Raw genomic sequence first — 14,737 nt, 5'->3', positions numbered from 1 at the left:
CAGATGAGATGAGATAAAGTCACAGGATTAAAAGGGCTACCAGCACTGACCTGCATGGCTAGCTCAGTGTAGACTACCGGTAAAGAGTTGGACTTTGAAATTAGAGAGAGTTGGGTTTGAAAACCAATTTTATCACCTATCAGCTGTCTGACATGGCAAATTTACTTGAATTCTTTAAGCTTCAACTTCATCCAGAAAATGAGTAAGATGATGACAATTCCTAGAACTTTCATAAGAGTTAAATGAAGGAACACATGTGCAACCTGTAACGTGAGGCCTGGCACATAGTGCTTAAGAAAGGCTAATGATTATTATTCATGAGTTATAGGTGAAAAAACAATCAACCAGCTTGGCCTGTTTTTGTTTTGTTTCTTGTCTGTCTGTTTGTTTGCAAGACTGAAACTGATCCCACAGTAATGCAATTTTTCCTAGTTTGAATGAGCCAAAATCCAATTTCTATTGCTTCTTTCTTTAGGCCACTTTATTTCACCTCACTGTTAAGTTCTTTTGTGTGATTTTTCTGGAGAGACTTCATCCTGAATAGAGGTGCCTAATGATCTGCCAAATTAAGACAGCAAGTTGTTTCTAAGTTTGGTGGACTCATTGCCATTGCGTTTCATCCAAAGGTTTATTATTGCCAAATGCCACTGTTCGTCCAAAAGGAAAAATTCAATGTCTCCTTCCCTGGCAATCTCCATTTATATTGCTTCAAGCATGAGGTTAGAAATTTTCTTCTAAGACCTACATCTTCAGCCAGGAAATATGTGATTGAGACTTCAGTTGAGAGCTAGCTCTTCTACTAGCTGGAACTAGGCTGGCTTTGAACCAGCAGTAACCTACCTGTTGGGGATGTCTGTTCCAAGTAGCAAAGTGGCTGCTATTACAGAGACAGGAATTAGAAAGTGTCTAAATTATGTATACTTGCTCTATTTTTTGCCACACTCTTCCTTCACTATAGATACACAGTATTTGTATCCACCTATAAACACATAACAGAGCTACTAATTCTCTGGGATTAATATAGGTCAGTCTAGAATTAAGGAACTAAAGCACCTGGTTTTATTATTTGGCATTAAAATTCCCTTATGAAGCACAAAACACATTAGTACCCTGACACAGATACCTTGTCAAAGGCCCAATGTGGTCCCAGTGAATATGGAGAGGAGCTAAGCCTCAGAGGGTTTGGTAACCAACCCCCCCCCCCCCCGCCCCAAAGGTGTCTGGCAAAACTGTATGTATACATCTGTAGATTTGTATATGTTCATCTGAACGTTTCCATGGTTCCGTGAAACAGGACCTAAGTAAGGCTTGTATTTTCATTACTATCAATATTCTTTTTAAGGAATAGTTTAAGTTACTGGAGGAAATACAGGAGGAACCAAGAAACAGGCTACCACTCCCACACATGAGAATGTTGTACAGAGCTCTAGTCTCTTGCTGCCTATTTCCTGTGTGGGAGTTTAAAGCCAAAAAACAAAAACAGTGGCCATAGATTGAGGAAGCAGGACTTGCAAAAAGGAGCTTGCCAGGTCCCCACACGTTGCGGTTAGGGGTTGGCTGTGGATTTTTCAAGTGGTGGGGATGGAGAGTGTGAGATTGCATTTTCCTTTATCAAAGGAGCAAAGCGACAAGAGCTTGAACATTCTGGCTTTTTTATTGCAACAAAGCAAAGATTAACTTACAACTGCTGTCTGTCTATGCTCCGGTGCCCAAAGCTCTCTTAACAGCCACTTTCTGGAAAATGCAGGGCAGACTCTGGGGATGCTGCAAACACGACCTAAGTGCCCCGCCTTTGGCTGGCTGGCTGGCTGGCTTCCAGCCTAGACAGCGCTGAGTTGCGGCAAGTTCTAGGGTGTATCAGGTGTGGTTTCGTGGAGGTGGAAGGAGCTTCTCTTCACAGCATTTGGTCTAGCTAGCGCCGCGCTGCAAACTTCCAAGCCTGCGCCTCTCAATTCCCTGCATCAGCCAAACCTTTCTCGCATAGGCAAAGTCTCTTTGAGAGGCGACTTTTGGCTGGTCTCTCCACAGCTCACCGCCACGGTCAGGCTTTGCGTCTGAGCACAGGCTTCACTCCGTTATCCTCTACCTCCTCAGCTTCTGCTTGAGGTCCACCGCGTGGAGCACACTAACTTGCAGTCTCAACTGCTCGGCCAAACAAAAGCTTATTTCGACCCAAATAACCTTTGCTGCAGTCTACTTCCCCATCTCGATCTGTTCCAGCTCGTTCCCTCCTTGCCCTCTGGCTGAGTCTGTGTGGGTTGTTTCCCGCTAACTTGGAGGGAACATCCTCCCTGCCCTGCTGGGGACTGCAGAGTGGGCACGTGGATTGTGCCTAAGGGCCCCTCCTGTATGGGGGAGGCCCAAGCAGAGGGGACTTTAAAAGTTCCCTGCTCTCCTGAGTGTTCCACACACACGTACCCCTGTGTGTTGTATATGTTTTGAAGTACTAAAGGAGTGAGTGAAAAGAGGGAACCAAGATAACGAAATGGCGTTCTCCACTAAACTCTGCCTCATTCCCCTCTGTATGATGGCTTGGTGTGTCCACGCAATTCTTAACCAAAGCCTAGAAAAATCAAACTCCGCCCACAGGTGGCAGATTCCACCAAGGGTTCTGGACTCCGCGAAACAGTGAACGAGTGGCTGGGAGAAAGTCACAGGTTCCTTACGTCGCTAAATCCAAACCCTAGAAGGAGCAAGTGGTTTTCTCCTTTGCACGCTCCTGGAGAAGAAATTTAAACAGGAAAGGCTGCCTGCAGCTTGGTAAAATTCCTCTCCGCCTTCCTCCGCTTCGCATCCTTCCAACAGTTCTCCTAATCTTGCCGCTCCCTTAAGATAGCAGGAAAATAGTTTGCCGGCACACCCCCCAAACGGCAACCACACACACTTTGCTCCATCCTGGCCAACGCCCCCACCTAGTGGTTTAGGCTTGCCTGCTTTGCTTTCCTCAGCTGTGATTTCTAAGAGAGTGCTGCAGTTTGGGGAAAAAAAAAAAATGAAGTCTATTTAGGCGTCTGATGTGGGTGGGTAGGATGGGAGGATGGGTAGGACCCCTTAACGTGCTGTGCAAATGAGGCTTAAGGTTAGCAGAAGCAATGCTGGGTGCTAGGGACAGGAGAAGAGGAAAGAGAAGGTTTTCTTTTATCTCCACCTTGGCTCCTGCAACCCAGACAGCTTCCAGAGGGTATTTTTGGAGAGCTGCTGCCTAAAGGAGTACCCTCACTCTCAATGCAGGAATGTACTATTTTCTTTATAATACTTACCGCAATATGAAAGTATGTTAATCATTTGCTTGTTTGTGTGGCTATTGTCTATCTGCCTTTTCTAGAATATAGGCTATTTGAAAACTGGGTCTGGGTATACCCCATCATACCCCTGGTGCCTAGAATTCCTAGCACAGGGTAAGCACTCTATTTTTGCCTGTTTTAGGGAATATGAAATTAAGAGAACTTGGGTCAGTGTTGTGTCACCTTGGGTAAAAAGTTCTTCTTTCAAAGACTCTTAATTATTCTTCTAAACTCAATGGTGGATGAAATAATCTTGGGCTCTAGACTGAATAATTCTCTTTAAAATATGCTTACACTTAATCTGGTAAATTCACTTATGATGTTGTGTTCATTGAATGCATTATACCCACTAAACACTGAGCTAGGTGCTAGAAACTCCTAGTTGGGATCACTTAGCTCTGAGGGCTGAAAGTACATTGCTCTTTCCTGGTGCTTTTCTGTAAACTTTCACAGACTGGTACTTGTACCATACATTTGTTTTGGTTTACAGTTGGAGGGGGGAACTGAGCAGCAGGGAACTGCTGAAGGTCATGGGACCTGGGAACTGGTATTGCTTGGTGCCACATTTGGCTGGTACCCTGATGTATTTGTTGAGGGCAAAGAAGACACACTGGTGCTGATGGCCCCAAAACATGTTTTGTTTTTTTTTTTCCTTTTTCTTTCTTTCTTTCTTTCTTTCTTTCTTTCTTTCTTTCTTTCTTTCTTTCTTTTTTTTTTTTTCCTTTTGAATTTTGTTGACCTCCTTTCTCGAGGGCTGTTGGAGGGAAGGTGCTTACTGTGAACTGTTTTCCAGAGGCATTGAACTGCTGAGCGGCTGGCTGGAGAGGGAGAGAGGAATGGAAGGTTTAATTTCACAAATGGTAGGCTTCTGTTTGTGATACTTTTACATGTTTGTAGACAGTGTAGACAGCTTTCTTTCCGCCTGTTGACCCACAGTTAAAGGGAAGGGACTGAATGGAAAGCACAGATTCCTAAAACCAGATATGAAATTAATAGTGCGCATTGTACCAAGAGTTAAGTAGGACTTGAAGCCTGAAGTTTAAAATGCACTATTGGCCATTTCCTTTTAAGGCGATATTACTGGCGCCTCCTTCTAACCTGGGTGTGGTCCGCAGGGCTGGATAAAATTCCTGAGTGGAGAGGTCAGAGCCTGGGGCTGGCTCCACCTAGCACTGGCCTGCTGTGGTGTGGGTGCTTAAGTGGAAGCCCAGGAAGGGACGCAGGGAATGTGCCCGGGCTGAGGGCGTGGATCTAACTGGAGGGCCGCACTGCAAGCTTCGAAGGGGGCAGAGGCAAGGACAGGACGCCCTCATCCCCATTCCTGGCCAGAACTGCGGAGTCTGGGTGTCAGGATTGGGAGAGGGGCCAGAGGATGGGTAGTGGAGAGAGAGGGCAGTAGGACCCGGAGGGAAGCTTCCTTACCCGGGGAGGGAACCAGGCGGGAGGAAAGGAGGGGCGGGGGAGAGAGAAAAGGGGAAGGTGATGGGAGCGGGCGCCCGCACTCGCCGAGCAGCAAGAGTTGCAAGGCTAGGGCAGCCCGGACCTGGACTCTATAAAAGGAGTCCATCTGCTGTGCCGCTCACACGCTCCTCCGGGACTGGCGCACGCTGCGTTCGTCCAGCTCCCTAAGACACCTGCCCCTTACCCGCGTGCCGCGCCAGGTCCCCCAGACCCGTGCACCCAGCAGCATGGCTCCAAGCGGTGCCAGTGGGTCCGAGGTGATGGTGGCAGTGGCGGCGCGTTGCGGGCAGCCGCAGCCACAGCCCCAGCCCCCGAGTCCCCCTTCTTGCGGCCCCGTCTCCGCGGGGCAGCTAGCCGGAGTGGCCAGCGCGTGAAAAGAAGGGAGGGCAGAGCTCCGGAGCGAGGCGCGGCGCAGCGCGGCTCCCAGACTTCACCCCACCCAGCTCTGGCGGCCAAAGCAGCCGCAGGAAACTGCCCGAGTCTGGGGAGGGGGCGGGAATGCAAGACCAGGACTCCTGGCTGGCCTGCCAGCTTCGGTCTCAACAGCCAGGAAACTCTTGCGGGCCGATTCTGCAGATCAAGGAGCGCCTGGGTTAGGAGACTCAGCCCGGAGCAACTGGGGTAAGAGACCCCACCTGGCTGATGCTCCCTTCTCAAACAATACATCACCCTCCGCTACTAGACGCCTTGAGTAGGATCCGGAGTGGAGCTGGGCTTGGTGGGCCAGTCCTTAGCAACCCAGGGCTAAGACGGGGAGTGGAGAGGAGCAGGCAGAGCCGCGGCGGCAGCGCCCGGCGCACTGGAAGTGCAGAAGACGCGCTCGTCTGCCTAGGCTGCCGCGCCCTTGACCTCCAGTTTCAGCTGGGAATCTGGGTGGAGGAATAATTGAGAATCCCACGGCACTGACTAGCAATCGAGAGACAAGACTGTGGTCTCCTCCGCGGTCCTTCCGCCCTTTCCCTCGTTCGCTCCATGCCCAAGAGCTGCGCTCCAGAGCCGTGTAGAGGAGAGACATGGAAGAAACCAACACTCATTGCGCCCCACCGCCGCCCGCGGGCTCCCAGACCGGGGTTTCTCAAGCCAACCTCTCCTCCGCTCCCCCCAATTGCAGCACCGAGGGCTATATTTACCAGGACTCCATCGCCCTGCCCTGGAAAGTACTCCTGATCCTGGTGCTGGCGCTCTTCACCTTGGCCACCACGCTCTCCAATGCTTTTGTGATTGCCACTGTGTACCGGACCCGGAAGCTGCACACCCCAGCCAACTACCTGATCGCCTCCCTGGCGGTAACCGACCTGCTCGTATCCATCCTGGTGATGCCCATCAGCACCATGTACACGGTCACCGGCCGCTGGACGCTGGGCCAGGTGGTCTGCGACTTCTGGCTGTCGTCGGACATCACCTGTTGCACAGCTTCCATCCTGCACCTCTGTGTCATCGCCCTGGACCGCTACTGGGCCATCACGGACGCTGTGGAGTACTCCGCTAAAAGGACTCCCAAGAGGGCCGCGGTCATGATCGCGCTGGTGTGGGTCTTCTCCATCTCCATCTCGCTGCCGCCCTTCTTCTGGCGTCAAGCCAAAGCCGAGGAGGAGGTGTCGGACTGCAGGGTGAACACCGACCACATGCTCTACACAGTTTACTCCACGGTGGGCGCTTTCTACTTCCCCACCCTGCTCCTCATCGCCCTCTACGGCCGCATCTATGTGGAAGCCCGCTCCCGGATTTTGAAACAGACGCCCAACAGGACCGGCAAGCGCCTGACCCGAGCCCAGCTGATAACCGACTCCCCCGGGTCCACGTCCTCGGTCACCTCCGTTAACTCCCGGGCTCCTGATGTGCCCAGCGAATCCGGGTCCCCTGTGTACGTGAACCAAGTCAAAGTGCGAGTCTCTGACGCCCTGCTAGAGAAGAAGAAGCTCATGGCCGCTAGGGAGCGCAAAGCCACTAAGACCCTGGGGATCATTTTGGGAGCCTTTATTGTGTGTTGGCTGCCCTTCTTCATCATCTCCCTGGTGATGCCTATTTGCAAGGATGCCTGCTGGTTCCACCTGGCCATCTTTGACTTCTTCACGTGGCTGGGCTATCTCAACTCCCTTATCAACCCCATCATCTATACCATGTCCAATGAGGACTTCAAACAAGCGTTCCATAAACTGATACGCTTTAAGTGCACAGGTTGACTTGTCAGTTGCAGTGGGGTAGCCTAAGCGGCCCTTGGGGACCATGTTGTGTCTGGTTCCACAGGTAGGTCCACTCTTCTTTCACTGTTACTGGGTCAGATTGAGGCTCTGTCTTCTGGGCAAGGGCAATGGATCCTGAGAAGCCAGGACAGCCCTGAGAGAGAGAGAGAGAGAGAGCGAGCAAGCGAGCGAGCTCTGAGAGGAGAACTGTTCAAACTAAAGGTAGAGCTTCCCTGCGGAGGAGGAAGCTCACTTCCTCCCCTCACACCCCAGGTCCAGCACTGACCCTGCAGCAGCCAATCATAAGGGAGGGTTGTAACTTTAAAAATCAATGATGGAAGGGGGATCTTTGCCCTGCTTTGGTACCATGGATCATGCCCTCCCTCTAGAACCGGTGGTACTTGTAGTTGTCTGAATCCTGTCTGAGACAGATCTACATACAGCCTGGCAGTACTTGAACTAGAAGCCTGATACCCTTTGTTTTGGGGAGAACTTTGTGTTTCAGCTTCATTTAAGAAGAGTTACTTTGGCATCTTTCAGTCTTCACTTTCTGTTTATTTAAACTTGGTTGGAGAAACTTGTGGATTTGGTGCTTCAAACCTTATGTGTGGCTTGGATGATGCAGAGAAACTTGAAGAGTTTAACAGCAAAATTCTGATGTTAAGATCTCTATTTTTATTATAATTGAAACTATATGGGGTGGGTGGGGATGGGAGATGGGACGGATTAAACTGAGAACCAACACCTATGGTTGTTTGTTTTCTGCAGATCTGTAATTTTTTTTTTAATTCCTATTTAGTGATTGTCAAACCACACTAACAACTCAAACAAAGCATTACGTGTGCTAGTGCCAAAGTCTGCAGATTGCTTTATTTTCCTCCTAATTTCATGTACTTGTCATTTTACACATTTAAATCCTCATAAATGAAGAATACAATGGGTGATTCAGCCCAAGCTGCTGCTATATTTCTTATTAATGCAGTCGATTAAACTGATGGCTATTAGATATATACTGCTCCTTAACAAGAAAGGTATGTTTATTCCTTAACCAATCCAGTGAGATGTGAAGGAGACTGATAAAATAAAAATGGTTCTTCTACAATTAAGGAATGGGGGGGGGGGCAATGGGAGGATGTATATTTTGACTTGTAAAAAATCTTAAATGCATGAGACTTTTTTCTGATAGTCATTTACATTCTCCTTCCCATCTGTAATTCCTTTGTGTGCCCATATATAAAGTAAGAGAACCACCTCCTTTTTCCAAAAATCTTCAAAATGCAGTAAGAAAGAACCCAAAATCTATGTTAAAGGAAAAAAAAAAAAAAACCAAAAACTTGTTTTCCCTTGTTACTGAAGTTTGGTTGGGAACAAAGATTACTAGAAAATGACATGCAAGGACTTTAGAAAAGCTGAGAGATGTTAACATGGAGCCTGTTTTTTTTCCTATAACTCATGGAACCAAACCTCAGATTTACTAGGCAATCAGGAAAATGACAAGCTTTTGAACCTTGGGAATTTGTCACCGACCTGATACCTCAATGAATATATTATCAGTAATACTTTATATTTATATGTCTTTTCAAATTTCAATAATGCTTAGTTGTGATACCAAATTCACTCTGAGGCCTCTCCAACACAGGGCAAGATTACACAACAAAAGATGAAAAATGCATTATCTAAATAAAAAGGAGTAGCCCTGAAGGATCATCTGCACAGAAAACAAAACATGTATGTGGAGCATTTTGTATGCCAAAGAAGATTTACACTCCATTCTTCAGAGAGCTTTCTGCAGTGTGATACCTTTTGTCTGCAGAAGCAAGTTGTCTTTGTAAAATGGATTCCCTCCCTGCTTGAAGCTCCCCAGTCCAGACTCTCAGACAATAGATGTATTGAGCTGAAGTACACTGCTTTCCTACTGTGCAGATCTTCACTCTGGGGTAATGACTCTTGAAAATACACTATTCAAAAGTTCACACATAAACTAAGTAAAAAGGGGAATTTTGATCAACATTTACACCTGCCGCTGGAGTAAAATAAAATTTGAGGCATTGGATAATCCCTATGTTTCTGTTATATCCCCCAGGTTTTTGTTTGTTTGTTTTGTGACATTTCTCCTATGGAGAAATCTAGCTTACTATTGATTGGAATGTGCATACAGCACAGTATTTGTGTTTATGTTATTAATATGTTTGTCTTTTGTCTATGCAGCTGTGTTTTCTTTGGGCCTAAGAAACAATTAAGCCAACTTCTAGGAGCCTGAGGGGGAAAATTAATTGAAATAAATAAATAAATTGAAACTTGCAAATGAGTTCTTTCTAGGGAACCTACAATGATTGTGTCCTCATATTAACAAAACATGGTCAATTTAGTCACATGGGCTGTTTGCCATTTGTAGATTACCCACTTACAGTTTTGCTTCATTATTTGGCTGAATTGACTGAATTTGGGGCATATTGTGTGCAGTAGAAGCTTGCAAACCCTTGTAGTTATACGAGATCTAGACTCATCATCCAGCATCGCATATGATAATGCAAAGTGTATCATTCATCCCAGGGATATGTAGTTAACGACTGTTACGCTCCTTCTCAGTTACTGCTGCCTATAGCATTGTTTGTTCATCAACTAGACATATGGATTTTTTGCAGAACATAAAATGGGAGATGGAAATGTTCAACTTGTATAGAAATGAAAATACATCTTCATTGGCTGTGGTAACAAATAACATTTGCCATATTGTTTAATTGCACAAAGATTCACACAAATATATGAATGTATACTCATTCAAAAATACCAATGTTGTCTTGTGTTTCTAGCAATTTTAGAGTTTCCTTTAAAAAAAAATGGACACGGTACCCATGAATAATGGTTATTGAGTTCAACAAATTTCCTACAGAACAATATTCTTCACTTTTCCTATTATCTTAGTTTTATCTTCTTTAACCAGGAAACCCTGTGAGGACTATAATTCATGCAAGCAGTAAAATCTCAGATTATGTGTATTTGATGGAGTTGCTGTAACTAAAAATTGCCTTTGGTATTCCACCTTTCAACAAATGTGTAATTGGAAATGAAATTTCGGAGAATAATGAAATAAAGTCCTTTTCGTGCTCAAAAAAGGAATGGGTAGTGATTCTATTCTTTTGGAAGGATTGGTTCATTGGATTCTGGGGGACATTGAGGACTTTGAACCTTCAAGAGAGAATAATTGATGATAAATGATACTGTGGCGGACTGGCAAGTACAGCCACAATTTGGGGGATTTCGTTTGTAGAAGAATTTAAAAGGAATTAGGCAGATTGTGCTCTCACATTCTGCAAAAGAGGGTAAGTCAGATGCACTATCACTAGAATTTTCCAGATCCGTATTTTTAGGGGGAATGTTGTGTCTAGGTAGGTAGTGAGATGCCAAAGTACTGCATGGTGCTTGAAATGCAGGGGTACAAGCAAGCTTGGGGAAACGTAAGAGGTGGAGACTGAATTATATGAACACCAGAGAAGTAGACAGAAAAACAGCTTTTGGAACAGAAAGTCCTAGGTTTGAATTGCAAATAGAGCATGGGATAGCTTTGTGGCTCTCCTCAAATGCAGCCTGCTTGCAATTGGTTGCAGGAACCTATGCATGTAAGGCACCCATCAAAATACCTGACACTTCTTTGGCTTCTCAGAACATGTACTTCCTCTTTAGCCATTATTTTCTTGCCTCCTGTAGCACCTGTAGCATAGAACAACTGAGAGCTCTTTGAGAAAGATTGAACTGGGGAGGATGAAGCTAGCCTGAATGGAAGAAACCTGGCTACACTGGAAATGACTGAGGTTAAGAGTCTTTCACACTTACCCACTTAGGCTGGTGAAAAATAACCCCAAGGGCTAAAGGACACATGAAAGATGGTTTGCAGTGGCTTTAATGGCCAAAAGGAAATTGCCAACTATTTCACTTCCTATAGCATCCTCTTATTCACTTTTAAACTCTTCTTCCTTTTTTTTGTCTAGCGATTTCCCCAGAGTCCAAAGACCCTCACCACATCTACATCTTTTCTCAGTGTTTCATTTTCCACTTTTCTGCTTTTTTTCTTACCCATGAAAAGCCATGATAACCAGTGATAACGTGTTGATCTAATGTTCTTATTTTAGCTCCAGAGGGCTGATTAGGCAGCCCAGCGTTTTTATATATATAAAAAATTGTTGATTCAAATTAATGTGTAATTAGTGGAGGCAAAAGCTTTTAACTGAGGCATTCACTGCAATTTTCAGAAGGAAAGAGGTTGGCAGGGTAAGTGGGTGGGAAGTGAACCTTCTGTGCCCTTCATCAAGGTCCATCCTTGAGCAGTCCACCAGGGGGCAGAGTGCCGCTGAGTTGTTTCCAGGATTCAGGTGCTCACCATACACAATCTCTAACTTCTTCTTGGATACTGCAAATGGTATTGACTTCTCTAGGCTCATAGAAATGAAGATCCATGAAGCAACGGAGAGGGGGCTTATCATTTGTTTAAAATAGATTTTTGGGAACTGCAAATTCAGGCAGAGGATCCCTAAAACAAACCTAAGATTTTTCTTCATATATGCAAAGTCAGTTATTTTCTTCTTCACCTCTAGTCCTGGGAAATGCTAAAATCTTAGTAGTTAAGACATTATGACCATTGATGAACATGGCAATGGGTGAGTTCAGAGGTTAGAAGACAAAGAATTTATATTCAAATTAAAGAGAGCTAATTCTTAGGTATGTCTTTCGCCACTACGGTTTTTCTCATCACTGTGTTTTTCTTTTCAAAATTTATTGGCTTGAGGTTGATATATCCATAGTTCAGAGGTAGAACATTTGTCATTTATCATTTAAAGAGAAGGTTGTTTTTTTGGCACAGAAGTTAAGGTGTACTTGTATGTCAGTTTTCCCAGAGGACAGACTTTTAAGTCTGTGTAATTTTGGCATTTACTTTAAAAAGAGGCATAGATAAATGTGACTATCATCTTATGTATCACAAACATAAATTTCTGTGTCAGAGAAAGGATCATATAAAATGAGAAAACAGGTTACATTTTTGCCATTCCCTCTTCACTGTTGCTCCCAGCATTTTCATTATCCCCAGTGGGGAGTTTCCTATGCGCCATTTCACACATCTGTCAGTTAAATCTGACTTTCAAAGTCAACATCCACATTTTAGGATTATACTAGTGTTTTCAGTATTCCCTGAGAGAGAGCCAGTTCCTGGAGTTGAGTCAGCTGACACAGGCAAAGACTTAACACTATTCCCGGTGTAGTCTATAAAAGAAAATGCCCATTTCTTTTGACTTATTAGTATATATTTCAAAAGATAAGAAAAAGCCTTTCCAAAACTACCAACTGCATATCTATGTAACAAAAATGTCTTTATAATATTTCCTGTATCTACAGTGAACAGATGGTGATATAGGGATCCATTTATGGTAAATGCTTAAATGAATCTACACACAGCTTGCTTCAATGATGCATGAAGGCATGACTCATATCCTCCCAGACTCTGTGGGAACATTCCACACATCGGCCTCTGATTGGTCATTCCATATTAGAGTAACTAGATTTCAGGATATCTCTTGCTCACAAGTGTGGTGATGGGACTGCAGTGATGGAAGAGTCCACAAAGGGTAGGTTACTTGGTGTGGGAGTTGTGCCCAGGGCACTTTTGCATACACATCTGGTTGTCTCTTCTAAGTTTATCTGCTAATCTGGTTTGTGATCATGTGTAGACCTGCAATGCTGACATCATTCATCAATCTACCCTTATTTCATTGAATTGTCTCAATAGGTTCAGCATTAGGCCGATGTGATTTTGTGGGGAAACACTGTTTTGGCTCTTTATTTCGCCATCCCAGTATTGCCTGCCTTTAAGGTCCTTGAGTGCATTCTCTTTTCCCCTGCCCTTCAGAGGCTTTCCCACAGAGTGTAGCATGATGGGCTAATCACACAGTGGGAAGTTTGCCATGAGGTTACTGGCATGAAGGCCCCTAGCATGTTGGTCGGTTTAAAATGCAATAGCAAGTCTTTGAAGTCAGAAAGACCTGAGTTTAAATCCATGTTTTGCAACCATGAACAAGTTCCTCTGTAAAGGTAATAATACATACCTTTATGTTTGCAGGGAAAAATTAAATGGAATAATGCAATTGTTTTCAACCTTGGCTTTACATTGGATTCATCAATGGACCTTTAAAAAAATCTTTGCTCAGACTCTACCTCAGACTAATTAAATTATATTACTTGGAGTAGGGTCTGAAATTCTTATTTTAAAAATTCTGTTTAGGTAATCACAATGTTTGGTTATGCTGTGATCCACTAAGAATATATATATAAAGCTTTTGGAGCAATACTTGGCACACAGAGTACCTGTGGGTGTGAAAGGGGCCCCTGAATGAAATGGCAAGTCAAGTGGATTTGGTTTTCCGCAGTGGTACTTCTCAAAATTTAATGAACACATGAATCACCTGGGGAGTTGTTTAAACAGCAGATTGTGATTCAATAGGTCTAGGTTGGGGCCTGAGATTCTGCATTCCTGACAGACTCTCAGGAGATGCTGATGATGCTGTTCTATAGACCACTCTTTGAATAATAAGGATCTATAGGAAAACATAGCTTAGTTGTAAAGCATCAGTCATTTCCTATGAATATATACATATATATTGAATATATACATATGTATACATATATATGTATATGAATATATACGTATCAACCAAAACAAAAGCAACACAAAATTTCCAGAGGAAAAAAATATGCTTTTTACTGTACAATAGGTTGTGTTTTCCTGACTTGTTTACATAATATTCCTGTCTCAGCTATAGCAGCTGTTAAATGTTTCCCTGTACATGCTTTCTCCCAGATGCCATAAATCCTTTCAGTCTACCCTAAAACAGACAGTTTACTTCTTCTGGATTCAGTCTTTTGTTTTTATATCATTTCCAAATAAGGGCTTTGTATTTCATAAAAAAGAAAAAAAAAAGAATTAATTAAAAATACAAAAGAAATGATCAAACAACAAATAAAACAAAGAAAAAACAATTATCGACGTAAGGTAAATGGCACAATTTCCATGGTAATCCTTTGTATTATACACATACACACACACACACATTTACATAATATATAGGTTTTATTTTTTGTAAACATAGTAACTAATCAAAGGTGAAAGAGGTGGGCTTTCTATCTGTTGGACTTTATTCTTATTGTAGTCTAGAAACTTAATACCCTAGAGCAGCCTTTTGATTTCAGGGAAAGCCCCTCCCCATTTTGTATTCCCTAGATATTTCATAAGATTTGTTTTTTCTTCTTCAGTGAAAGTAATTTAAATTATTTATGAAAGATATTTATAATTTCTTGGCACCAGCCCATAAAAATGGAGAAATTAAGTTTCCTAAGCCTGGGTTGGAAATAAGAATCAAAGGCTCCTACTTCTGAAAGGATCCTGCCCTTTAGTTTTTGATGAGTTTTTACTTAAGTTAAATGAATGTGTGTATCAGTGTCCAAGTAGATTTTTATTCTACATGACAAAACATAGTTCAAAGTCTTTTATCTCCTCTATGTAAAATCATGATGCTTAGAGTTGGAGTCCAGCAAAGACACATTGCTGGGAATTTGCTTCATTTTATTTATTTATTTGTGTTTCTCTGTTGTTGTTTACTTTTAAGGTTTATTTATTTTGAGAGAGAAAGTATGCCTCTGGGGGAGGAAAAGACCAGAGAGAGAGGGAGAGAATCGGAAGCAGGCTCTAGACTATGAGTGTGGAGCCCAACACGTGGCGGGGGACTCTCCATCCCTTCCACAAACATGAGATCATGTTTTAGC

The 14,737-nt window shown here is 43.8% G+C and overlaps 1 protein-coding gene across 1 annotated transcript; it reads left to right on the top strand.

Moving 5' to 3' along the window:
- Positions 1–3,924: 3,924 nt before the first annotated feature.
- HTR1B (5-hydroxytryptamine receptor 1B) lies at positions 3,925–10,044 on the top strand. The gene has a single exon (XM_045498834.1). It carries the CDS (start codon positions 5,759–5,761, stop codon positions 6,926–6,928), a length of 1,170 nt encoding a protein of 389 aa, XP_045354790.1. The 5' UTR covers positions 3,925–5,758; the 3' UTR covers positions 6,929–10,044.
- The last annotated feature ends 4,693 nt before the right edge of the window (positions 10,045–14,737 follow it).

The sequence above is a fragment of the Leopardus geoffroyi genome, chromosome B2 (genome assembly GCF_018350155.1).
Source record: "Leopardus geoffroyi isolate Oge1 chromosome B2, O.geoffroyi_Oge1_pat1.0, whole genome shotgun sequence".
Taxonomy (NCBI): Eukaryota; Metazoa; Chordata; class Mammalia; order Carnivora; family Felidae; genus Leopardus; species Leopardus geoffroyi.
The sequence above is the reverse complement of the archived record's forward strand: the minus strand, read 5'-3'. Positions and strand labels throughout refer to the sequence as shown.